The sequence below is a fragment of the Chionomys nivalis genome, chromosome 1, assembly GCF_950005125.1.
Source record: "Chionomys nivalis chromosome 1, mChiNiv1.1, whole genome shotgun sequence".
Lineage (NCBI taxonomy): Eukaryota > Metazoa > Chordata > Mammalia > Rodentia > Cricetidae > Chionomys > Chionomys nivalis.
In genome coordinates, this window is record NC_080086.1 from 77,994,547 (window position 1) to 78,020,395 (window position 25,849).

At 46.2% G+C, this 25,849-nt stretch overlaps 1 protein-coding gene across 2 annotated transcripts in view; it reads left to right on the forward strand.

The window, feature by feature from the left end:
• The first annotated feature begins 17,795 nt into the window (after window positions 1-17,795).
• The window catches only part of Kcmf1 (potassium channel modulatory factor 1), a 68,513-nt gene continuing 60,459 nt past the window's right edge, over window positions 17,796-25,849 (forward strand). Inside the window, exon 1 of one of the 2 annotated variants that reach the window (XM_057785837.1) lies at window positions 17,796-18,179. In XM_057785837.1, the coding sequence (XP_057641820.1) occupies window positions 18,164-18,179 (16 nt within the window). In that variant the 5' untranslated portion in view covers window positions 17,796-18,163. Of the gene's footprint in view, window positions 18,180-18,532; window positions 18,806-25,849 lie in introns of those variants that run through there. The other variant, XM_057785842.1, reaches the window with a different exon arrangement.

The following is a 25,849-nucleotide window of genomic DNA, read 5'->3' on the forward strand; positions in this document are numbered from 1 at the left end:
TCCTCTACTTGGCCCAGTCAGTACTCCATCTTCCTTTAGAACACAGTCCTGGACTCTGCATCTTCTGCCAAAATGAGTTCTCTGCAGTGAAAATGCTCAGGTACCAGGGCTCTAAGAATCCTCCCAGCCACTTCTGTGGTGGGGAGCCATTCAAGCACCAAAGGACACATACAATCTTAATGGAGTCAGGATGACAGAAGAGACATACAAGAATAATGATGATGGCCGGGCGGTGGTGGCGCACGCCTTTAATCCCAGCACTTGGGAGGCAGAGGCAGGCGGATCTCTGTGAGTTCGAGACCAGCCTGATCTACAAGAGCTGGTTCCAGGACAGGCTCCAAAACCACAGAGAAACCCTGTCTCGAAAAACCAAAAGAAAAAAAAAAAAAAAAAAGAATAATGATGATGGAGGCCATGCACTAACTGGAAGCCCGCTGAAGGCAGGGTGTTGGTTTCAGCAGAGAGGGGATGTCTTGTTAGCATAGCAGCTAGCCCAGCTTCTTACCTTGTGTCCAAGGAGTCCATCTCCAAGGAAACAAGCTGTAAATGATTCAAGCTAGAATGTTATTAATGTGAGGACAGGAGGTTTGACTGCAAAATAATTGGCTTTGGTTATTGGCTCAACACACAATACCATGTCAGGAAAACCCACAAAACATACAAAATTACAGGCTGGCAGTGAGCAAGAATAACCTTGTGACTCCTCAAGAACAAGGTTTGTGCCTGTTTCGATCTTTTCCATATCTCAAACTACTAGCTAATTCAACAAATACATGGGGCATAGGTACTGTATGTCAATAATCCCAACAAGTGGGAGATAGAGGCAGGAAGGGACACCATAAAATTTAGTCCAACTTGGTCTGTATAGCAAGTTCTAAGCTGGTTAAAAATACACATGGAGACCTTGTCTCAACAAACAGGGCTGGAGAGACGGTTAAAAAGTTAATAGCAGGGCTGGAGAGATGGCTCAGTGGTTAAGAGCACTGACTGCTCTTCCAGAGGACCCAAGTTCAATTCCCAGCACCCACATGGCAGCTTACAACTGTCTGTAACTCCAGTTCCAAGGGATCCAACACCTCACACAGACATACATGCAGACAAAAACACCAATGTTTATAAATTACAAATAAATAAATTATTAAAAAAAGTTAATAGCAATTGCTCCTCAATCATGAGGACCAAAGTCAGATCTAGGCACCTATGGGACACATTGGGCATCCCAGGCATGTCTGTAATACCACTTCCAACAGGGACAGAGACTGGGGCTTGCTGGCTTCCAACCTACCTGAGAATACAAATCCCTAGGTTCAGGGAGAGACCCTGAAAGGAATAGGTAGGGAGTGATAGACAACATCTGACCCATTCTTGTGGCATCTGCACACAACAGATGCATACACACACACACACACGGTCATACACTCAACACAAATAGGAGATAGATAGATAGATAGATAGATAGATAGATAGATAGATAGATAGACAGACAGACAGATCTACACAAGCAGCAAAAATATTTGAATAATTAAAGAAATTAATGTTGTGGATATTTAATCATGCCATGTAAAGATGTGTCTCATGTCTTCCCTTGCCTGACTAAGGTACCTTGTGATTTCTGGCTACCACATTTAGAATAGACAACTACTACAACATGAATAATAAAAACTCAGAGACAGATATTGGGGTTCAACCTGAATATCAGAAAAACAAAACAGCCAATCACTAGAGAGACCTTTTACCTCTACCAAATCCTGTCTCCATGAATCTTCAGACTCAACACTCCATGAGTTCCTCTCTCCCCTTTATATTCCTCTCTCTGCCCAGTCATACAACTCCTGTCTCCACCTCCCTAGTACTGGGATTAAAGATGTGTGCCTTTAAAGGTGTGAGTTCACCTTTGTGTGAGCTCTGTTTTTCTTTTAGACAGATTCAATCTTGTGTAGCCCAGGGTGGCCTTGAATTCACAGAGATCTGTCTGTCTCTGTCTCCTGAGTCCAGGGATTAAAGGTGTGTGCCACCACTGCTTGACCTGTATAACTGACTAGTATGGCTACTTTGCCCTCTGATCTCCAGGCAAGCTTTATTTATTAAAACACAAATAATATACCATTGTTGTAATGTATTAATAAAAATTGCTGCAGGATCCCCAGGTAGCTTACTACAGGATCCCCACTGTTGGCAGGCAGTGAGCAGGGGGTTCCGAGAGCAGCCAGTCCTAGGCAGGGACTGCGCATGAGACCACATGACAGGTCTTTGAAGGTGGCTGGTCCCTGGCAGCTAGCCATGGGGTGGGGGGGCAAGAGACAGACGAATAGGCACACCATACAGAATGAGGTTGGATATTTATTTAGTGATTATGGAAGGGAAGGGAGAAGGGGAGAAGAACAGAGAGGAGAGAGAGAGAGAGAGAGAGAGAGAGAGAGAGAGAGAGAGAGAGAGAGAGAGAGAAGAGAGATGGAAGCTGCCTCTCCAAGAGGGAGAGGGGAGAGACTAAGCCTGCAAGCAGGAAGGAAGACCTGTCTGCCTCAGCAGATGGGGTAGGGAGTGAATGTGGCTTGTCTCTTAAAGAGACAGAACAATCATTACAACTGTAAACTACTACAGTAGAAGGTTTAGCTTAGTTTGCCTTAATCTTGAAAATCTCCGTGCTTCAGCTTCTCTAGTAGCTGGAATCACAGGTGCATGCCACTGCCTAGCTGTTTGAGTTGCTTTGTATGACCTTTCAATTATTTGTTGATTTGGTTTGAAACAGAGTCTCATGTATCACAGACTTGCATTGAACTCATTATGTAATCAAGGCTGGCTTTCAAACCTTGATTCTCCTGTCTCTGTTACAATAACCTATATCAGAACTCTGTTGGACTCCATAAGGGAAAGAAAACTATTTCTTTCTGGTCAAAATAATAAAAGTCTATGTCTAGCCTGGGTAGAAACATAACATTCCAAGTTATTCAAAACAGAATTGTTAAACCAGTTGGGCCTATTGTTCTTGCTGTGGATTATGCTCATTGTTAATAAAAAGTTGATTGGTTGGTATCTGGGCAGGAAGTTAGGTGGGAAAGCCAAACTGAGAATGATGGGAAGAACAAGGGCAGAGGGCTGGAGAGATGGCTCAGTGGTTAAGAGCATTGCCTGCTCTTCCAGAGGTCCTGAGTTCAATTCCCGGCAACCACATGGTGGCTCACAACCATCTGTAATGAGGTCTGGTGCCCTCTTCTGGCCTACAGATATACACACAGACAGAATATTGTATACATAATAAATAAATATTTTAAAAAAAAAGAACAAGGGCAGAGTCAGGAGAGATGCCTGCCAGGCACAGAAGGAACAGATGAATGTGCCATGCTAATAAAGGTACTGTCACATGGCAGAGCATAAATAAGGAATATGGGTTAATTTAAAATGTAAGAGCTAGTTAGTAATAAGCCTGAGCTATCCACATTCAGCCTCTGAGTCAGTTATTTGGGACTGGGCAGTCAGGACAGAAAACTGCTCTGGCTTTTTGTTTGTTTGTTGACAACTTGATACATACAAGTCAGGGTCATTAGAGAAAAGGGAATCTCAAGTTAGAAAATGACCCAATCAGATTGCCTTTAGGCAAATCTATAAAGCATTTTCTTGTTTGATGACCAGTGTAGGAGGTTCTAGCCAACAAGGGGTAGTCCTGAGTTATATAAGAAAGCAGGCTGAGCTGGGTGGTGGTGTCACATACCTTTAATTCTAGCATTCTGGAAGTGGAGACAGGCAGATCTCTGTGAGTTCTAGGCCAGCCTGGTCTACAAGAGCTAGTTCCAGGACAGGTTCCAAAGCTACAGAGAAACCCTGTCTCATAAAACAAACAAAACAACAAAACAACCACAACAACAACAAAAAAGAAAGAGGCTGGACAAGTCATGGGGAACAAACCACCAAGCAATATTCTTCCAGGCCTCTGCTTCAGCCTTGAGCTCCTGCTGTGACTTCCCTCAGTGTTGGACTGCAATAAAATGAAAGAAATCCTTTCCTCCCCCTACTTGTTTTCAGTCATGGTGTTTATCACAACAATAGAAAGTAACTGTGAGCCCAATGGTAGTGGCATAAACCTTTAATCCCAGCGCTCACAGGCAGAGATAGGTGAATCCCTCAATTTAAGGCCAGCCTGGTCTACAGAGTGAGTTCCAGAATAGCTGGGGCTACACAGAGAAACACTGTCTCAAAATAAAATAAAATAAACAAACGAATTAATAAATAAATAAACTAAGACACTTGCCAATCACCTGGAGGAGACCATGTCACGGGAAGGCTGATTCACATTAAGCCATGCTAAAGAGATGGGAGGAATAATTATCCCACTGCTTTCCAGAAGGCCCTGGTACAGTTGCTACAGAGCTATTAGGAGGTCCCACAGCATAGATGTGGAGATCAGAGGACAATTTGGGGGAGTTGGTTCTCCCCTTCCAACATGTGGGTCCTGGGATTTGAATTTGACTCTTCAGGCTTGGCTGTTGGAGGCTGTATCTACTGCACCATCTCACCAGTCCTTAAATTTTTCTATTAACAATACTAAGGAATCCAAGAGGGGGAATCCCAATTTCCCTGGTTGCACCTCTATTTCCTAAGTGCTGACATCACACTACCACACCTGGCTTCAGATCCTTATATTTTCACATAAGCTCATTTTCTAACATTCTTTTTCTTTATGAGTCTTTTTTTATTGAAAATTTCCACCTCCTCCCCTCCTCCCATTTCCCTCCCCTCCCCACTCTCCCCCTCCCCCTCCCTCTCCAGTCCAAGGAGCAGTCAGGGTTCTCTACCCTATGGGAAGTCCAAGGTCCTCCCTACTCCCCCCAGGTCTAGGAAGGTGAGCATCCAAACAGACTAGGCTCCCACAAAGCCCGTCCATGCAGTAGAATCAGAACCCAGCGCCATTATCCTTGGCTTCTCAGTCAGCCTCCACCGTCAGCCACATTCAGAGAGTCACATGCTCCATCAGTTCCAGTCCAGCTGGCCTTGGTGATCTCCCATTAGATCAGTCCCACCATCTCAGTGGGTGGACGCACCCCTCGCAGTCCTGACTTCCTTGCTCATGTTCTCCCTCCTTCTGCTCCTCATTTGGACCTTGGAGCTCAGTCCAGTGCTCGAAATGTGGGTCTCTGTCTCTATCTCCATCCATCGCCAGATGAAGGTTTCGTTTGGATGGAACTCCTCAGCCTTTTCTAACACACTTTAGGGTAGCCGTACATAGTCCTGTTCCCCGAAGGATCATTCTGTTTAGAATGTAAGGGGTTTTGAATTGTGATTTTGAAGTCTGATATGGGATGTCCTTCTGTATATGTGTTGCTTTTACTGAATAATAAATAAAATAAAGCTATTTTGGCCAATGGCTTAGCAGAGTAAAGATGGGTGGGAAATTGGAACAGAGATATAGAGAGAGTATAGGCAGAGTCAAAGAGCTATCATGTAGCTGCCAAAGGAGAAAGATGCCTGAACATCAGAGCCTTTACCAGTAGATCACGGTCTGTGGTGATACACAGATTAAGAGAAATGGGTTAAGATGTAAGAGTTAGTTAGTAAGAATCCTGAGCTAATAGGTCAAACAGTGCTGCAATTAATATAGTTTCTGATTATTTGGGTCTGGGTGGCCAGGAACAAAAAAGCAGTCTCTGCTTATAGAAGTATAGAAGTCTGGGTTGAAATAGGAAAGGGCTTCGTGAAGAAATTGGCAGCTTACTGAGACAGAGCAAAGTGTTGGTGTGGAGAAAAGGGCACCATCATTCACTCATTTTACAAATCATAATCCAAGGGGCACCGTGAACGTCAAGTGTAATGTTGAACTGTAGGTCTGTAAACAGCAAGGGCATAAATAAATGACACAGGGCAGCCCAGTAGGGGCAGGGACAGGAATATTGTGAAAGAGGTCCTGAGTGCTTCTTGGGAGTTTTTTCAACTTATTGCATTATCAGGTTACAGCTGGGGATGTCTCTTCAATTGTGGGTCCTTGGGCCCTGCCCTCAGAAATTCTGATAGCGCTGATCTAAGAGTGTTCAGGGACATCCAGTATTTATTTCCTGACTTCCCCCCTTCTCTGTCCTTCCTGAAGGTTATCCTGGAGGAAGAATTGATGAACACAGGAGATAGAAACTGGTTAAGTAGGGCAAGCACCCCAAAGAAGCAGGATCAAGAATGTCCTTGCTAGAAGCCAGCAATAGCAGAAGAGTTCCCATTCCTATTTCCTAAGTCTTGTCATGAGCACGCTGCTCAGGGGCTACACTCAGGACCACTGGAACTGAGACGGGGGCTGGACACTACCTGGCTGGGCCAACTGGATTGACCAGCTCATCCCCCATTCCATTCCTTGCCTCAGTTTCCTGATAAGCCCTTTAAAAAGTCACTTCTCTCCCCCCACGGTCAGATGCATGACCCAGCCCTTGGGAGGCAGCCTCAGGCAAATCTCTGTGAGTCAGAGGCCAGCTGGGTCTACCCAGTGAGTTCTAGGACAGCCAAGGGCTACATAATAAGATCCTGAGGTGGGGGAAGAAGTAGGGGCAGGGGAGGTGATTGGAAGAAGCAAGCCAGTGTTCCTTCATGGTTCTGCTTCAATTCCTGCCCCGAGTCCCCTCAGTGATGACTGTGATGCGGAACTGTAGCAAATCCTTTCTTTCCCAAGTTGTTTTCAGTCAAGCAGTTTCATTATAGCAATAGAAAGCAAACCAAAACAGGTAGGTCATCAGGCTATACCTGCTGAGCCATCCTGTAGCCCCTAAGTCTCTCCAGACTTCAATCCAGAACCTCATGCATGTTGGGCAAGAGCTGTATGTCCCAGCTACACCCCAGACCTACAGCGTAGTTTTCTTTCCTTATCCTTTTCTTGTTTCTTTATTTTTTTCAAATTTATTACATTCTATTTAAATTATTTGTTTATTGTATGTGTGTGCTTCTGTGTGCAGGCACATACATATGTGTGTCATTCTGTTGTCCAGGCTTACTGCAATTTCGAGATCCTCATACATCAGTTTTCCTGGTACTAGAATTATAGGTAGCTGTAGCAGCAGGCCACTTGGCTACTTGTTCATTTCCCACTCTCCCAGACCCTCAAAATAGTCACACAGGAACTGTATTAATTAAATCACTGCTTGGCCCAGTAGCTCTAGCTTCTTATGGCTAACTTTTTTTTTTAAGTTTTTTTTTTTAATTTATTTATTATGTATACAGCATTCTGTCTGTGTGTATGCCTGCAGGCCAGAAGAGGGCACCAGACCCCATTATAGATGGTTGTGAGCCACCATGTGGTTGCTGGGAATTGAACTCAGGACCTTTGGAAGAGCAGGCAAAGCTCTTAACCTCTGAGCCATCTCTCCAGCCCTTATTGGCTAACTCTTACATCTTAATTTATCTCCATTAATCTGTGTATCGCCATGTGGCAGTGGCTTACCAGCTAAAGTTCTGGCATCCATCTCTGGTGGTGGTTCCATGGCTTCCTCTCTCTCTCTGTCTTCCTTCTCCCAGCATTCAGCCTAGCTTTCCCTAAATTTTGCCCTGCTATAGGTTCAAAGCAGTTTCTTTATTCATTAATGGTAACCACAGCACACAGAGGGGACTCCCACATCAGGTAGCAGCATGTTCAACCTTCTGTGTGTGTGTGTGTGTGTGTGTGTGTGTGTGTGTGTGTATTGTTGTGTTTGAGACAGGGTCTCATCTCTCCCAGCCTTTAACTCCCTATGTAGCCAAGGAGAATTTTTTTGAAGAATGAAGGAAGGCAAAGAAGCCTGAAAGGGCAGGACTAGCCTTGAACTCTGAAAAGGTGGTCACAACACCACAACTTCCTGCTCCACCCAGACTGACCCTTGTCTCCCTGGCAATCTTCCCTTCAGTTCTAGGGAGGGGGAGCAGTGTCTTCCCAGTGAAAGGTGACCTCATCTACCTCCTTCACCCGACCCCACCCAGGCTCCTTCCCTAGGCCTCGAAACACACTGGACTCACCAATCTCGAAACAAGAACTATACCCTCACTCTGAGACCCCTCGACTAACCACCTCTAGCCCCTACTTGTTTGTTCTTGTTCCTTTCTCCTCCTTTTCTCACCCCTCCTCCTCTTTTTCTTTTAGACAGGCACTGAGCTCGTGTAAATAAACCCATACATAGATACACATATACACACATAATAAAAATAAAACAAAATGGCCAGGAGGTACACACCTTTAATATCAGCACTCAGTTGAGAGACAGAGGAAGGCAGATCTCTGTGGGTTTGAGGCCAGCCTGGTCTACATATTGAGTTCCAGGCCAGCCAGATCTATAAGGATGAAGCCCTATTTCAGAAAATAAAATAGGGGCTGAGAGAGGGCTCAGGAGTTAGAGCACTGGCCACTCTTCCAGAGCCAGGGCTTGATTCCCAGCATCCATATGGTGCCTCACAAACTGTCTATAACTCCAGTTCTAGGGGAACTGAAGGTATTTTCTGGCCAAGGCAGGCACCAGGCACCCATATAGGCAAAACATCCATATACATAAAATAAAAAGTTAAAAATAATAAAATAAACCAAAAACAGAAAGAGAAGGAAAGACTGAGAACATCGCTCAGTGGGTGAAGCAATTGCTCTAGAAACACAAAGAATCGAGTTTCGATCCACAGATGCACAGAGAAGCTGGACGTGGTAGAATGGATCTGGAATTGAAGGAGAATTCCTTCAGAAGCTCAGATAACCTGCTATATGTAAATAATGAGAGAGTAAATAATGAGAAAAATTAACTCAAATGATATGGAGGATGAGGGCTGATGCTTTAAGGTGTCCTATGACCTTCACAAGGATGCTGTGGTACACACATGCCTGCACTCACACACACAAATATATATGTGCACACACAGAAACATTTAAAAACTTGTCTTATAATCCTTCATAACCATATTGAGTCTAATATTAATCTAGTCATTATGTATTTACTTTATTAGAAAAAAATTGTTCCTTGAAATGTGGTTTCTCTGTAGAGCCCTTGCTATTCTGGAACTTGTTTTGTAGACCAGGCTGGCCTTGAACACACAAAGGCCTCCTCCCTCTGCCTCTGGAGTGCTGGGATTAAAGGCATACACCCCCACTGTCTGATTTGGAAAGATTTTAAAAGCTAGACATGGTGGCTATGCTTACAAATTCCAGCATGAGGGAAGCTAAAACAGGAGGATTTCCTTGAGTTCACATAACCGGTCAGGGAGCTTAGGCAACAGAGTGAGACTCTGACTCAACAAAACAAAAAGGGAAAATGAAACTGTAGGTTTAGTGCTGAGAGGGTGTGGGCCAGAGGATTTGAAACTCAAGGTCATCCTCACACAGAGCGAGTTCAGCCTCGACTTGGAGCAAGTTAGACGGCAGCCTGGACCCAGCGACAAAGCAGCTCAATGAAATGAAACAAAGACTGCTGAGCCCGATGAGATGGCTCAGTGAGGAAGAGTACTTGCTTTACAGTCATGTGGAGTGAGTTCAAATCCCCAGCACACACGTAAAAAGCTGGGCACACCTGTGTGTGTCTGTAATCTCAGCAGAGACAAACAGATTCCAAGAACTTTCTGGCCATCAGCCTAGCCAACATTGAACTTTTTAGCTCAGTGAGTCTCAGTGCAGGGAAGTCTCCATATGCATACCCACACACTCATGTAAACCACACCATGAAAGACCCCTGGAAGGGACCTTCCCTCAGGTGGAGACCCCGGACCCACAGACCAGGCCGAGACCACGAGTCGGATGCAAACTGCAAGAGGTTTATTAAGTAGACACAGGTACCTGCGGGCGGCAAAGTCTTTCGGAGGACTTGCGCGCCTGCAGACTGGGAGGAGGACTTTTTATAGGAAAGAGGGCAGCAAAAAGCAATTTACAGAAGCAGAAGCGTGGTTATCAGAATGAGGCGGGGGGCATGAATGGTTTTCTGAAGTCATCCTGCTTTGTAGATGTCCTATCTTATAGATATCCTGTTTTCCTCTCACGAGAGCAGGCTAGCTGCTGATCCTGAGAATCTTTCAAGCAAACAGGACGTTCTCCCGGGGAGCCTGCTAGCTGCGGGTTCTGAGGAGGGGGTCTGTAGGATCTTTCACACCACACACATAGCAAAAATACAATAGTAAGAATTGAAAGCCTAATTTTATTTTTTTGAGACAGAGTCTCATTATATAGCTCTAGCTGTCCTGGAACTTGCTATGTAGATTAGGCTGGCCTCAAATCCACAGAGATCTCCCTGACTCTGCCTCCTGAGTGCTGGGATTAAAGGTGTGTATCACCACTCCTGGTAAAAATTAAACATTTTATGAGATCAAGAAAGTAGAAAAGCTCCTTGCTATGGGTACAGTTTCCCTGTCCTGTAGCTACTCTCAAATAATCACTCAAAGGCTTATATTAAATATAAATGCTCAGCTAATAGCTTGTTACTAGCTAACTTTTACACTTTAACCCATATTTCTTTCTTTTTTTCCTAAACATTTGTTTATTTATTGTATATACAGTGTTCTGCCCATATGTTTGCCTACAGGCCAGAAAGGGGCACCAGATCTCAGTACTAATGGCTGTGAGTCACCATGTGGGTGCTGGGAATTGAACTCAAGAACTCTGGAAGAGCAGCCAGTGCTCTTAACCGCTGATTCATTTCTCCAGCCCTACCTATGTGTCCTATGCTTTGTCATGTGGCTCATGGCTTATTACCTCATTTTCTACACATTCTGCTTCCTCGGTGGCTGGTGTCTCCCCTGACTCCGTACTTCTTCCCACCGTTCTCTGTTTGGCTTTCCCGCCTAACTTTATCCTGTTCAGCTATTGGCATTTAATAATCAGTTTGCTTATTAAACCAATTATAGCAACATATATTCACACAGTGTACAACAGGATTATTCCACCACATCTTGCCAGAGGAAATCTACATGGGTGTGAAGGGATCCAGAGAATAAATAATAAAGCACCAAAGCAAAAATTATATCACAGTTTCAGAAAGTAAGGAATTAGAACTGGAGAGATGGCTTACAGGTTAAGACAGCTTTATTACTCTTCCAGAAGACCTGAGGTTGTTTCCTGGTATCCATACTGGGTGGCTCATAACCTCCTGTAACTCCAGCTCCAGGGGATCTGACACACACACACACACACAAAAAAAAAAAAAAATCTAGTAAAACATTTTGAGTAAAAGAAAAGAAGTGCTGGTGAGACTGCCCAACTGTTAAGACTGCTCAACAGTCCACGTCTGGTTGCTTTCAGATCAAAATGTAGTCAGCACTATCTGCCTGCAAGCTGCCACGCTCCCCATCATGATGATAATGGACTGAACCTCTGAACTCTAAGCTGCCACCTCAATTAAATGTTTTCTTTTGTAAGAATTGCCGTGGTGTCTCTTCACAGCAACAGAAACCTTAAACTAAGACAACCACTTTTAAAAGTTTCCTATCCTGGATCAACTGAATAATAATTCCTTCCCACGATCACTTGACCACACACTGAAAACTGGAAGGGTACAGAGTAGATCGGCATGGCCACTACTAGTATTTTGAACAGCGTTTATTTAGTATTTTGGACAATGTTTCATGTAGCCTGGGTTGACCTTAAACTCACTCAAGGTCATCAAGTGAAGATGATCTTGAACCAATCCTCTTGCCTCCATCTCCAGAATGCCGTGATTCTGGGCCTCTATCCCACTCAGCTTGCAAAGCGCTTTTAAACAGTGCTACCCTGACTCATAATGTACTTGAGGCGCAGAGCACAGAAGTTCAAAATGATGGGTGTGTAGTTCGGGACTGTTAGAAACACGCATGGAACCTCTGAGCTCTTTTTGCCTTTGTTAGCTGTACTGTTCTTAGATTTTTATTTAAGATTAAAAAAATCTGTGTATAAGGGTTGCCGCCATGTATGTGCCTACAGAGGCCACAGTGGGGGCATCAGATTCTCTGGAATTGGAGTTAGAGGTGGCTGCGAGCTGCCATGTAGGTACTGGAACTGAATACTGATCCTCTATACAAGCAGTGTTTTTAACCGTTAGGCATCTTCCCAATCCTTATTTAAGATTTTAAAAGTTTTATGTGTATAAATGTTTTGCCTGAATGTATATATGTGCGCAGCTATGTACCTAGGATAGAAGAGGATGTCAGATCATCTGGAACTGGAGTTACACAGACAATTGGGAGCCACTAAGTGGGTTTTGAGAATAAAATCCAGGTCCTCTGGAAGAGTAGCAAATGCTTTAAAACTATCTTTCTAGTCCCTTATGGGTTTTTTTTTCATTGTTTGTTTTTGTCATTGTTGTTTTTGGATTTTTAAGACAGGGTTTCTCTGTGTAACAACTTTGGCTGTCCTGAAATTCTTTGTAGACCAGGCTGGCCTTGAACTCAAAGACCCACATGCCTCCGCCTCCCAAATGCTGGGACTGAAGGCATTCACCACTACTGCCCAGTTTTCTTTTATAGTTTTTAATAACCCATCAGGTTCAGTTTGTGTTGTCCATATACTTCTAGGTGTGGGGCCATCCCCTGGAACTCGGTTGACCTACTGGGAGCCACACCCTTAAAGAAAACTGACTCTCCTTCCTGGAGAGCCATCAACTGTCCTTAGCTCCTCAATGAGGGGTGGAGCTTATGAATCTCTTTTTCTCCCTGCTGGAATGATGCCTGACTTGATCTTGGGCTGGCAATAACACCTGCGGGGGTTCCTGAGTGCACTACTACCGTCACAGTGAGGTTTCACTCCTGGCCTCTGACACTCTCTACCCTGCTCTGCAATCTTAGCTCTGTTCTCAGATTAAGACTTATTTTAAAGATGTGTGTGTGTGTGTGTGTGTGTGTGGCAGGGGGAATGAGTTTGGGTGCCCACAGAGGCCAGGAGTCAGAGTTCCTGGAACTGGAGTTACAGTGGTTGCCACCAGATTTGGGGGCTAGGAGCCAAGCTCAGGTCTTACTGCAAGCGCCATTTCTTTAGTCTCTTATTTATTTCTATTAAATAATGTGTATATTCATGTGTTTGAGTGTGGGTACATGAGCACAGGTGTCCATGAAAGTCAGAGGCATCAGATCCCCCAGAAGCCGGCATTCTGAGTGGTTGTGACTCACCCATACAGGTGACAGGAACCAACGGGTCCTCTGCAAGAGCAGTATACACTCAACCTGAGCCATCTCTTCAGGCCCTCTTATATTATTATATGTGGGGTCAAGACGATGGCTCAGTGGGTAAACCACTTGCCATCAAGTGTGAGTGGCAGAGTTCCAATCTCCAGAAACCCAAAAGTGGAGATGGGAATCCCCAGAGCAAACTGACTAGCAAGACTAGACATATCGGTGATCTCTGGGGTTTGATGGAGAGTCCTTGCCTCAATAAATAAGATAGAGGTGCCAATGAAGGAGATTCCTGACATTAACCTTTGGCCTCCACACACGTGTGCAACCACATCATACAAACATGCATATGTACACATGGGTGCCACAAATACATGTGAAATAAATGCAAAAAAAAAAAAAGTATTACAAACTTTGACCAATTATCTCTAGCTGATTACTAACTACAGCCCAAGGTGATAAGAAAAGGCAACAAGCAGGAAGCGTCCAAATAGACCTGTCCTGCCATCTCATGGTCTCACGGCATTCCAGAGTGGAAAGGCCCCTTTCTGTTTGTACCACCTCTGATAAGGATCCCATTCATCTGGGCTCCAGGTGATTTAATCCACTCACACATCACTATATATCCTGGTGAAGGAAGGGGGTTCTGTGGTCCCTGCACCCAGATGAGTCTACCAGGAAGATGAAAACATGAAAAACATCACACACAGCTTGGGCGAGCTGAGCAGACAGGATTCGCTAAGGATCAGGGAATATGAATTTGAACTTGAATTATCTGATCTCCCAATAAACAGAAAGGAGAGCAGGTGCAGCGGCCCAGAGGAAGAAATTAACACAGGACAATAAGGCAGAGTTAGGATACTGGAAAACACATCTGGCCTTACAGTTAACTACAGCCCACCCTACAGGTCACAGGAGCTGGCTGTTGGTTTTTTTAAGTTTCAATTTATGTGTGTATGTGTATGCCATAGGTGTTCAGGTGCTTGTGGAAGAGATCCCCAGGAACTGGAGTTGCAAAGAGTTCGCGAGGAGCCAGACCTGGGAGTTGTGAACTCATCTTGGCTCCTCTGGATCACCAAGCACTCTTTATATCAATTGATTGAGGCTTTTTATTGTTTTTGCTATACATTTTTTCCCACTCTCCTTCTTCCCTCCCCTCTACTCTACCCCTGCCCCCCACGCTTCCAATTTAGTCAGTTCTTTTTTGCCTTCCTAAGTGGATCCATTATGTCTCTTAGGGTTCTCTTTGTTGTCTAAGACCAAGCACTCTTAGCCACAAGCCAGTACCCTTGGTGCTTGTTTTTTGGTTTTTCGAGAAGGGGTTTCTCTGGCTGTCCTGGAACTAGCTCTTGTAGACCAGGCTGGCCTCGAACTCACAGAGATTTGCCTGCCTCTGCCTCCTGAGGGCTGGGATTAAAGAGATGCACCACCACCACGTGGCTCTTTTCCTTTTTAAAAAAGTACTTTTAAGACAGCTCCTTATGAGGTTGGCTGGCCTGGAACTTGCTAAGTAGATATTTTCTTCTTTAACAAATGTAGTTTTACTTATGTATGTGCAGGTGCCTGTAGAGGTCAGAAGAGGTCATCGGCTCTCTGGGAACTAAAATTACAGGTGGTTGTAGACCGTCTGATGTGGGCGCTCAGTACTGCTGAGCCATCTCGCCAGTTCTGCTTTTAACGCAGGATCTCATGTGGCCCTAGTTAGGCTGAACACAGGTAAATCTGACTGGCCTTGAACCCACAACTGTGTTGACTCAGCCTCTTGAGTGTTGAGATTATAGGCGGGAGCCACTGTGCCCTAACACTATGGGTTTTCTTGCTACAGGGCAGTTTTATTGTGGCATAGCTGACTTCTGACAAGCATATTCAGCAATGCGAGGAGCTGCAATCACAGAGAATATTCCCACATCTCCCAAGTTCTCCATAGACAATCTAGCTCCCCAGCCTCAGCTGCTGTAATTGCCTGTGTGATTTTTGTCCATATAATTTCATACTTTAGGACTCATGGACACTTTTCCCCAATCTTTTTTTTTTTTTTTTTGTAACAGGGTTTTACAATGTGGCCTTGGCTGTCCTGGAACCCTACATAGACTAGGCTGACCCTGAACTCAGATCTGCTTCTGCCTCCCAAGTGCTGGAACTAAAGGCTTGCAGCGCTATGTCTTCCCCCCAGTCTTAACATCTTACAGCCTTTATTTGAATCTCACTAGTATCTGACTGCTTGCTTTAAAGAGCACAACTGGGCGACCGAGGAACATAGGTTAGCTTGGGAAAGCCTTGTCACCGCTGGACAGACGAGAGACCAAGGACGGACAAGGGAAGAACAGTGTAAATAGGTAATTGTTTTTCTAACGGCATTTCCCACATGGCAGCAAGGCAAATAAATGATTTTACTTATATTATTTTTTCGAGGTAGGATCAGGCCTAGAATCTCATGCTGGCGCATGAGAATGGAGGGTGGAGGACAACGTTTGGAGTTCAGTTCGTTCTCTCCCTCCCACGTGGATCCTGCTCCAGTTACCTGGTCCAGGCCTTGAGCTCCTCCTGCCTCCATTTTCTCAGAGCTGAACTTAGCACCACCCTGAGGAGGCTGGGCTGTATAGTTTGTTTTGAACTTAAAGGCCCAACCTCTGACTGTATTTGATAAAACCTCACAACCATAGTCATGACCCAGTCTAATCTTACCGGAATAAGAAGTTTCTTACGCTCATTTTCTTACTTTTGCCCAATTGAAAACAATGAAATCACTGCCAGAGAACTGATGGTCATCCCTTGGAGGGCAGACAAAGCTGCATATTTGCTTCCATGAGCGAGACTAGCTAACCCTTCAACACAATGTCTTGTCTTTCCATGTTTCTTTTCCTTAGCAATATTCATGTCCACAACGCTGAGTTCCATCAGGGCTTTTCCGTGTACTCGGAGCACACCCCACCTCCAGCTCCCGTCCCATCCTCTTCCTAGTTTCCCATTTTCATGTCCATTTTTTTTTTCATACTTACTGGTTTCCTTTTCGGAGGTGTTGCTTTTGTTGGCCACCCTAACTGTTCCAGAGTTTTTACAGGACTGCCTAAAAACTGATGCAAATTTATATAAAATCATCATTCACTCAGGAGACGTAGTGAGCATTCTTAAGAGCTGCTAGCCTGATTTTCACAGCTCAAGAAGTTCAGGGATTGGACTGAGACCCAGAATCCCTGGTCAATAATTTAAAAATGCGTAGAAAGGCTCTTGCCCACTAACAGGCATCGTTGCTGGGCAGGCCAACTGCAAACCCTGCTCTACCTTGGTAATCCCTATTTTTGTTTAGCTTGGGCCTTTCTCCATCAGTGTGGGAATTCCATAAACGAAATGGGAGCATTTCTGGTGATCTAGTCCTCATTTAAATCTAAGTTAGGTGGGGGTGTGATGGACGTTGCCTGTAATGTCAGAACTTGGGAGGTGGGAGAAGGCAGAAGGATCTGGAGTTCAAGGTCATCCTCAGCTACTTAAGCAAAGCAATTCACAGACAGGCTTAGCTATATGAGGTTCTATCTCAAAACAACCCTCAAATTAAAAAACAAAACAAAAAAAACCCTGGTTTATTTCTCAGAATTTACAGCTATATACAGTTTCTTGGGTAGATAGGGGGTGATCGCATTCATATTTCCTCAAATTGAACCTTTTAATATTCTTTAAAACAGGCATATCTTAAATCATATTCTATAAAATATTGTTACAAACAGGGTCCTTCCTCTGCTAGATAGTTTACACGCTAAATTTTGGTACTGTACCTTTTCTTCTCCTCTATTGGTAGGCCCTTTTAAAAAGTCACAGAAGCCAAGGCAACGCTTGAATCAGGTCAGTCAGTGGAGGGGTGGGCAGATTCGGAAAATCGCCAAAGCAAGCAGTACTCTGGAACCCAATTTCAGTAAACTTAGTTGGGAACTTGGTCCAATTTCAAGTGGACAAGGACAAAATTAAGTACCAAAAGCGAACAAGTAAGAGCGGAGGCTCAGCAAGGTTAAGCCAGTTGTCCAAGGTTACACCGAGCATATCAGAAGCAGAATCCCAGGGCTGAACACATCTTGACTCCAGGGCGCGATCTATTCTACCTACGCCACGCCACCACTGACACGTGGTCAGGGGTAGTCTCAAGTATTTGTTGAATTAGTAAAGCCTGAAAAGAAAGTTGACTGTAAGAAGCCTGGGAGAGGTCGGGGGAAAAGACATACACGTGTACACACATACACACAAACACACACCCCACACCGAAAACCAGACCACGAGCAGAAAGCAAACCCGCCCCGAAGCCCACCAAGTTTTCCCGGCAGCGCATTCTGGCGGGCGGGAGCCCAGGAACCCAGCCTTCAGCCGGGGTAGCCGTCTAGGCCTGGGCCGTGGTCTCCCCGCGGGACCCCCGGGGCACGGGAGCCCCGGAGAGGCCCGTCCGCCCGCCTGCCTTTCCCTTCCGAGTCCCGGGCTCTAAAGAAGCACGCAAACACATGTCCCCCAGCGGTCCGCGATGGCCCGGCAGCCGCGCGCCCGGGCGCTGGGGAGCCACCTTCGGGGCGTTTCGCGTCCTCGTCCTCCCCACGCGCAGCGTGGCGGGCCGCGGCCGGGCTCGGGTGCTGCGGGGCCGCGGCCGCGTCGCCGCCGAGCACGGTCGCCCGCCGGCCGCGGGGCCTCGGGGCGGCGAGAGGCGGGGCGGGCGTGCGGGCGGAAGGAGGCGGAAGAGGAGGAAGAGGAGAAGGAGGCGGCGGCCCGAGAGACGGGCGGGGGGCGGGCCGGGGGAGGGGACGAGCGGGATTTGCGGACGCCGCGCCGCTGCCGGGAGCCGGCGGGGGCCCAAGAGTGACCGAGTCACGGCGGGCGCCGGCGGAGCCGCGGCCGCGTCGGACCCGCCTCCTGGAGGAGCTCAGCCCCGGCCAGGCCCGGCCCCATTCCCGCCCCGCGCCGCCTCCCCGCCGCCGCCGCCGCCGCCGCCGCGGGAGCGCTCCCCTGCCCACCCCGCCCCCGCGGCCGAGCCCGGGAGTCGAGTGGGAGTCGGCCGGCTGGGCGCGGGCAGCGCCGGGAGCCCGCGGTGGGGGCACACTGCAGCCGGGAGCCCGGGAGGGGCCGCGCCGCCAGCGTCTGAACTAGGATGTCCCGACATGAAGGTGAGAGCCGAGCCCCCGCCCCCACCGCCTGGGCCTCGGCCTACCCCGCCCGGGGTCCGGGCGCTACCGAGGGCAGCGGGCTACCGGCGGGGACGCGGCCCGGGCCCGAGTCGCGGGACTCGGGGCCCCGAGGCGACCGGAGCCCGAAGAGCGAGCGAGAGCGGGAGCGGCGGCCGCTACCGTGGCTTGCGGCGGCGGCCCTGAGCTGGGCCTGGAGCCGGAGGCGGGGCGGCCGGGCGGCCGGAGGCTTTGCACTGTCATGGGGCGGGAGAGGGGGAGGGGAGGCGGCGGGGCCCGTTACCGGCGGGAGCCTGGCTCTCGGGACGCATACCGGACGCCGAGGCCTGGCCGGCCGGGCCGAGGGGGAACCGCGGGGCCCCGGCGCGGCCTAGCTGCGGCGGCTCCCGGAAGAGCCCGGCGCGGGTGGCCGCGCCGGGTCGCGGGCTTGCGGCCGTGGCAGGGGAGCGGGTCCGGGCCCGGCGGACGCGTCCGGTGTCCTGGAGACCGCGGGTGAGCGGCGGTCCCGCTTGAGGGCCGCCGGCGGGAAGGCGCCGCGGCTCGGGCAGCTCTCCCTGACTGGAGCTCGCTCGGCCTCGCGGTAGGCCTCGGCGCGTCCCTGGGCTCGGGTAAGCCAAGTTCCCGGGGCGGATCCAGCCCGACCGCGGCGAGCAAACTCCCTGCTCCGTCACCCGGTCGGAGCGGAACTCGCTCCCGGCCGGCCCCGGGCCCTCGCCCGCGTGCGCTGCCCACCGTAGCAGCCTTACGGTCGGGGGGCATTTGGATTTCCGCGCTGCCCCGTGGAAACACGCTAGGGTTCTGTGGCTGCGTGTCAGGCCACTCAGGTCTCGGTCCCACGGTACAAAGGCACGAGTGTTGTAAGGCCGACGGACGGGCGATGAACTGGTGAAAAATAAGTTAACTTGAATTTACTACCATATGGTTTAGGAAGGGGGAGGGGGCTGTGTGCTCTTTGTTTCACTTCAGCAGGTTTTGCTTTAAAAAGTAGTCACCCGACTTGGTGAAAAGTTTATTTCACTACGGTTAATGGAAGCTTGTAGAAGTGACTTGAAAGTACGGTGTCCTTTAGATTCTCAAGTCCTGGGGAGGTGTTCGGGAGTGGAGAAAGTTTGTGGAGGATTGTAGGGTGTGCTTTACCCAGGGAAGGGCATTCTTAGGGAAATACAGACCGAGGATTTCCTAGGTTGTAAAACTCTGATTAACATATATTTCGTGTGAGTTTTAGAATTTGCATTCCTAATGGCAAGATTGAGATTAACTCTGAACATTTTATGTTCACGGATTCTGTGTAAAAAAAAAATAAAAGGGAAGAGACTTCTTGTCTCATTTTTGATTACTAACTGTTCAAGTGTTGGGGTAGCAGGGTAATTATTTTAGCCTCAGTCAGAAACAGAGAAATATTTGGAACTCTACCTGTTAACCCATTTTGTATGCTTAATGGGAATATGTTTCTTATCGCTGCAGTTTGAAAAAAGTTGTAATTAAGGTCAATAATCAATTCCGTTTGGAGATGTTAAGGTTAGCCTTAAATTGCAGCAGTAGGTGTATTGACCACCTTCAAGACAAAATGAAGGTTAGCATTGGCTGCTGTCTCTAACTCAGGAACTAGATTAAAATAACAGAATCCCAGTCTAGGGAGATGGGTCTCTGAGATCTTTGCCCCTCACCTTAAGGAAGCATCCAGATCCAGAATATTCATAATGAGCAATAGCCTGGAAAAAAGAGTCCTTTACCCTCAGATAGTGTACTAGAGTCATTAAAATGGCTTAGGTAGATATAATATCCTTCAATAAAAGACACACTGCAATTTAAGCCTGCCTTTCCCTGTTTGGGCCTGGAAAAGGTGCTTTTATAACACCTGTGTTGCCTTTTAGTTACTTGACATCTTGAAACTTGCAACACCTTTTTTGGCAACTTAATGCCAGATGTTTCCTAAATGGATGTTGAGGATATTGTACAGTGTTTAACACGTGATTTTATATTTCTATAATACATTAGTTAAATTTATTACTTTATTTACTTGAGCCAGGGTCTCACTAAGTAGCTCTAGTTGGCCTGGCCATAAATTGTGCTTGCCTCTGCCTTCCAAGGACTGTGGTTAAAGTTGTACACCAACAGACAGTTGTAGTCTAAGGCTCTAGTCTTCGGCCTAATGCAGGAATGATAGTTTTTTGAGAGATTTCTCTGTTTTGTATATTTCAGGCAGTGATTATTTTCATCAGGAGGCATTTGACATATCAGCAAATAGAGGTTATAATCCCAGGTTTTCACTTACATTTTTCTCAGCTTTGAAAACGCTGTTTGTTTTTTTCCAGCTTGCTTTGTTTGTTTATTTTTCCAAGGCAGGGTTTCTCTGTGTAGCCCTGACTGTCCTGGAACTTGCTTTGTAGATCAGGTTGGCCTCAAACTCAGAGATCTGCCTGACTCTGCCTCCTGGGTGCTGGGATTAAAAGTGTGTGTCACACTGTCTGGCCTCAGCTTTGTTTTTGAGACAGAATCATGATACCAATTTTTGGTTAACCTGAATTTACTATGTGCATTAGACTGGCCTCACACTCAAAACCACTCCCTCTATCCACCTCCCTCCAGTGCCATCATACCTAGCCTAGCATTTTTTAGTGGTCTGGTTTTTGAGCTCTTTAATCAATCTGCCCTCCAAATTCTCTGCAGTTTTTCCTCAGGAGTGTGACCCAGAACTAATGTAGTGTAGTACAGGGCAGAGCCGCGCTGTCTCTGTTGCTCTTGTCTTGCTTCTCCAGGCTTCTGTGCACAAGGAGTTTGCTACTTTGTCTTCTCTCGGCTCTAACCAATGGCTCTGTAGTATACAGATGATGATGTTTTGGACTACACAGCCCCAAGATGAACACCTGTCAAGAACAAGCACTGGACTGCTCTAAGAAAAATGGAGGCAGCCAAGGACAGCAAGAAACGGTCTAGGCCAGGGTTAGCATACTTTCTCCAAAGTGAAGGCCCAGGTAGAAAACACTGTATGTAGGCTGAGCCAGCTATGAGATCTGTCACTTCCACAGTGGTCATTTGAAAACCAGCTAATCAAGTGCTTGTGGCCATCTTCCAATTAAAACCTTATTTATGGACACTGACATTTGAATTTCATATAATTTTCATGTGTCATGAAATATGATTCTTTGAAACTCTGCCACCACCACCATTTAAAAACCTAAAAGCCATTCTTAGCTAGTACGGCCAGTCAAGAACTGGTGGTGGCCACAATTCATCTAAGTATTGGAGTTTGCCTGACTCTGCCCTTCATAGAGGTTTAGAGTTGGGCAGCCTGGAACTGTAGTGAGACTGTACCCTTGATATGCCAGTATTTCCACTGGGCCATGAGCAAGTGCGGGATTGAGCCAGCTCCAGCACCTCGTGAGGCAGTACCACAGAGATGGGAGAAAGAAATGTGTCTGTGGAGGTAGTTCCTATTTGCTATGTGACTTTCCTGAAGAGGATTGCAAGGCCTTTTTTCATTTCATTTTGAAATGTGTTTGTCATGTTAGCAGACATTTCCCAGGTACCAGCACCCAGTCACTATAGATGTTCTTTATATCAACAATCTCTAGTTCCATTTCTTACACACCAAACCCAGTCATTTTCTGTTTTTTCTGTTTAGCTTTTAAAATGTCTCTGCTGGGGCTGTAGCTCTTTTGTAGAGCACATGCTGCTGTTGTGGTCTCTTCCTTCTTGTTCTTTTTGAGACAGGGCCTTAGGTGTCTCTGGCTGGCTTTGACAGTGCTGTGACCAAGAGTGACCTTGAGCTCTTGATTTCTTCCTTCCACTTGCCTGCTTATGAGCCGTCAGATTAATGGAGTGTTAGGACTTGAACTCAGAGCTTCAGACTCTGGGTAAGCATTGACCAGCTAAGCTCCATCCCTGGCTTTGCAGTTCGTGGTTAACCTGCATCATAAAGCTCTGGATTCACCACCAAAAGAAAATAAAAGTCAGCTATGGTGTTACCTGGCTCTTAGCCCTAGTAGCTCGTCCGGTAAGGCTGGAGGAGCCTTTGAGCCTAGGAATTTAATGCCAGCCAGTTCTTTCAAAAGACAACAAAGCATTAAGGCTCATGCCTGTATTTCCAGCACCCTGTCAGGAAGCTGAGGCAGGGTTTAGAAGTCCAGGCCATCCCGTGTCACACACACACTATCTTAATGTCATGTTTTGCTAAACAGCATATTTGAAATGTATGCTATTAAGAGTTTATAAAAGTCAGGAAATAGCTTTGTAAATAAAAACCTGTCAGATTACTCAGCTCATTAGCTCAGTTATGAGTGTTGTAGTTGAGTGTGTGGACTAACAGATAGCTCTAAATCCTTGGACTATTTGCTTACTGTGTAAGTGCACTGTTAGGTACCAAGGAATGTGGGGAATAAGGAAACGGCCTTTCCCTTTAAGCTTGGTAGGAGAGGTGCTTTGTAGACAGTTTCCCAAGTGAGCACTGCCTGAGGTGGGCCCGAAGAAAGGCAATAAACAAGTGGATGTCAACTGCTTCCCAACTTTGCTCCTGCCTCTTTGGGCCAGTTTTCATTTATTTCTTGTACATGAGTGAGGGTGTGTGTGTGTGTGTTCTCCCCGTCTACTGTATGGATCCTGGGCTCACACTCTGCTCACTGTGCTCAGGTGGCAGGTGCCTTTACTTCCTGACACATCTTACCCTGTTTCCCAATTTTAGAGAGGGAATTTATTTTGATTTTAATATCTTGAGTGGTTTTTTCTCTTCTGTTTTTTTTTTTGTGGGGGGAGGGATGGGGCAAGGGACAGGGTCTCTTGTTGCACAGGCTGTCCTTGAACTCCTGTTCTACCTTTTTACAGGTGTGTTTGTTACTATATGTACCCACTTTCAAATACTTTTAAAGTTTGTTCTCTGATACTGTTTATTAAAAAGATATTGCGTGTATTTCTTTGTTTAGGAAGTGGGGTGGCACATACCCCAGTGTGCCTGTGGTCGTCAGAGCACAGCTCTCAGAAATGGGTTCTCCATCACCTTCCCAGGAGTCCCGGGCTTTGCACTCAGATTGTTGGGTTTGGTACAAGCATTTTATTTAGCTCTGCTACTGGCAGCCTGGCTACTGTGAAGTTTTCTGAGACAGGATCTCATGCAGTCTTTGTTTCCACCCCTAAGGCTGAGATGACAGGTGTGCGCCATCATGCTGTGTTTATGCGGTGCTGGGGATCAAACATGGACCCTCACGTATGCTAGACAAGCAGTCTACCAATAGAGCCACAAACCCAGCCCTTTCCTGTGCTGCTCTTGGCAAGAGGTAAAATTGTTAGAGGCGTCAAGTAGAAAGAAATCTGTTCCTTATATTTATTAATTTCCTTGGTTGTTTTGCGGTGCTAAGGATGGAACCTAGAGCCTCCTGCATTCTGAACAAGGGAATTACCACCTCGGCCCTTCTTATTCTGTCCCAGGCAGGCCTTGAACATGTGCTCCTCCTGCTTCACCTTCCATTGTAGCTGGGGTTGCAGGCCTGTGCCGCAAGGCTGTCTTTTTCTGGTTTCTAATCCACCAGCTTTTTGAAGATTTTTACTTGTGTAATAACAATGAATATAGATAGGACAGGTGACAAATTATTTGTTTCTCAGAAACACCTAATACTGTTAGCTTCCACAGTATGAAGCACAGACTGTAGGGGACGTCAGTCAAGTTAGTATCAGTTTATGTTATGTTTGTGCAGCACTGGGGATTGAACCCGGGACTCGTGTACTCATGCTGTAAGGGCTCTGCTGTGGATAACAGCCCTGGCCCTCAACTTTGGTTTTCTGAGACAGGATCACCTGTTGCCCTAACTGGGCTCAATCAAACTTGATTTGTAACTGAGGTTGACCTTGAACTCCTGATCTTCCTGCCTCTGCCTCCCAAGTGCTAGGAGTTTGTGTCATTATACCTAGCAACTTTTTTATTGGCAAAAATTATGTATTAACTTTTTATCATGTACAACATGTTTAAATGTGTGTGTTGTAGAGTGTTACAACTTTTAGAAAGTTGTGCTCATTTGTATATTTTTATTTTCAAAAAATAAAACTAAATAGCACTAAACACATATAAAGACAGAGTGAATTGAAATATCATTTTTTCAGAATTTGATTTTTTTTTTTTCAGAATTCTCAAGCCACACTTGATAATTGACATGCAGTTTTATTTCCTACTGAAAAGATGTGTGCCATCATGTCTTGGTTATGTTCAAAGATCGTGATAGGCTGGGCGTTGGTGGCGCACACCTTTAATCCCAGGCAGAGGCAGGCGGATCTCTGTGAGTTCGAGGCCAGCCTGGTCTACAAGAGCTAGTTCCAGGACAGGCACCAAAGCTACAGACACTTGAGTTCCAATAAACCATAGATTGTATTTACTTTTGACTTTTGCTTCTTTTTTTGCTATGTGTCTGGCCTAGAACTCATTTTGTAGCCAAGGTTAACCTTGAACTTGTGATCCTCCTGCCTTTTTTCTGAGAGTTGCAATTGTGGGCATAGCCATCAAGCTCAGCTTCTTTTTCTGTAAACAATAGATAAGAAGAACATAAATTTGTGAGAAAACACATTGTATTTTAATTTCTTTTTTTTTTAAATATTTATTTATTTATTATGTATACAATATTCTGTCTGTGTGTATGTCTGCAGGCCAGAAGAGGGCACCAGACCTCATTACAGATGGTTGGGAGCCACCATGTGGTTGGTGGGAATTGAACTCAGGACCTTTGGAAGAGCAGGCAATGCTCTTAACCACTGAGCCATCTCTACAGCCCCTGTATTTTAATTTCTAAGTTCTTCATATGAAGTTCAACTTGTTCTAAAATAGTACTTCCCCCCCCCCCCCCCCGCTTTGTTTGTTTGTTTTTAAGAGGCAGGGTTTCTCTGTGTAACTTTGGAGCTGTCACGGAACTTCCTAGTAGACTAGGCTGGCCTTGAACTCACAGAGATCCTCTTCCAAGTTCTGGGATTAGAGGCGCGCCACCATTGCCTGGCGTGCTTCTTGTTTTCATTCTTGGGATTTTACATTGCTTGGCATTAGGCTGTGTGTGCACTCAGAAGGCTGAAGCAGACAGATCAGGCAATTTCTGGCCAACTTAAGCTACGTGAGACCCTGTTTGAAAAAAAAAAAAGCATAAGAACCATAACCAACCAATTAACAATAATTTTGTAATTAGAAAGGAAGCTTTGTCATAGTGCAAACTTAGGAACTTTTTGATCAAGCACATCCATCCATTTGTCTTACATCCTTGTAGAAAGAAGCCTGTGTTTATGAATGTGACTTCATTTTCATAGCATCTGCTTTATAATATCTGTTATGTGCCTGAAGCTACCATATTGGTTTGGGTGGGTTGGTTGGTTGGTTGGTTGGTTGGTTGGTTGGTTGGTTGGTTGGTTTTTCACAATAGGGCTTCTCTGTATAACAGTCTTGACTGTCATGAAACTTGCTTTGTAGACCAGGCTAGCCTTGAACCTGCCTCTGCCTCCCTGAGTGGTGGGTTTAAAGGCATTCTTCAATGCCCCCACTCCCACCCTGCCATTGTTCCTTTTTAAAAATTTTCTATACACTGTCTTTTGCCTGCATGCATGTCTGTGTAGTACATACGTAAGCCAGAAGAGGGCAGTGTGTCCCCTGGAACTGGAGTTACAGGTGCTGTCATGTGGGTGATGGGAAT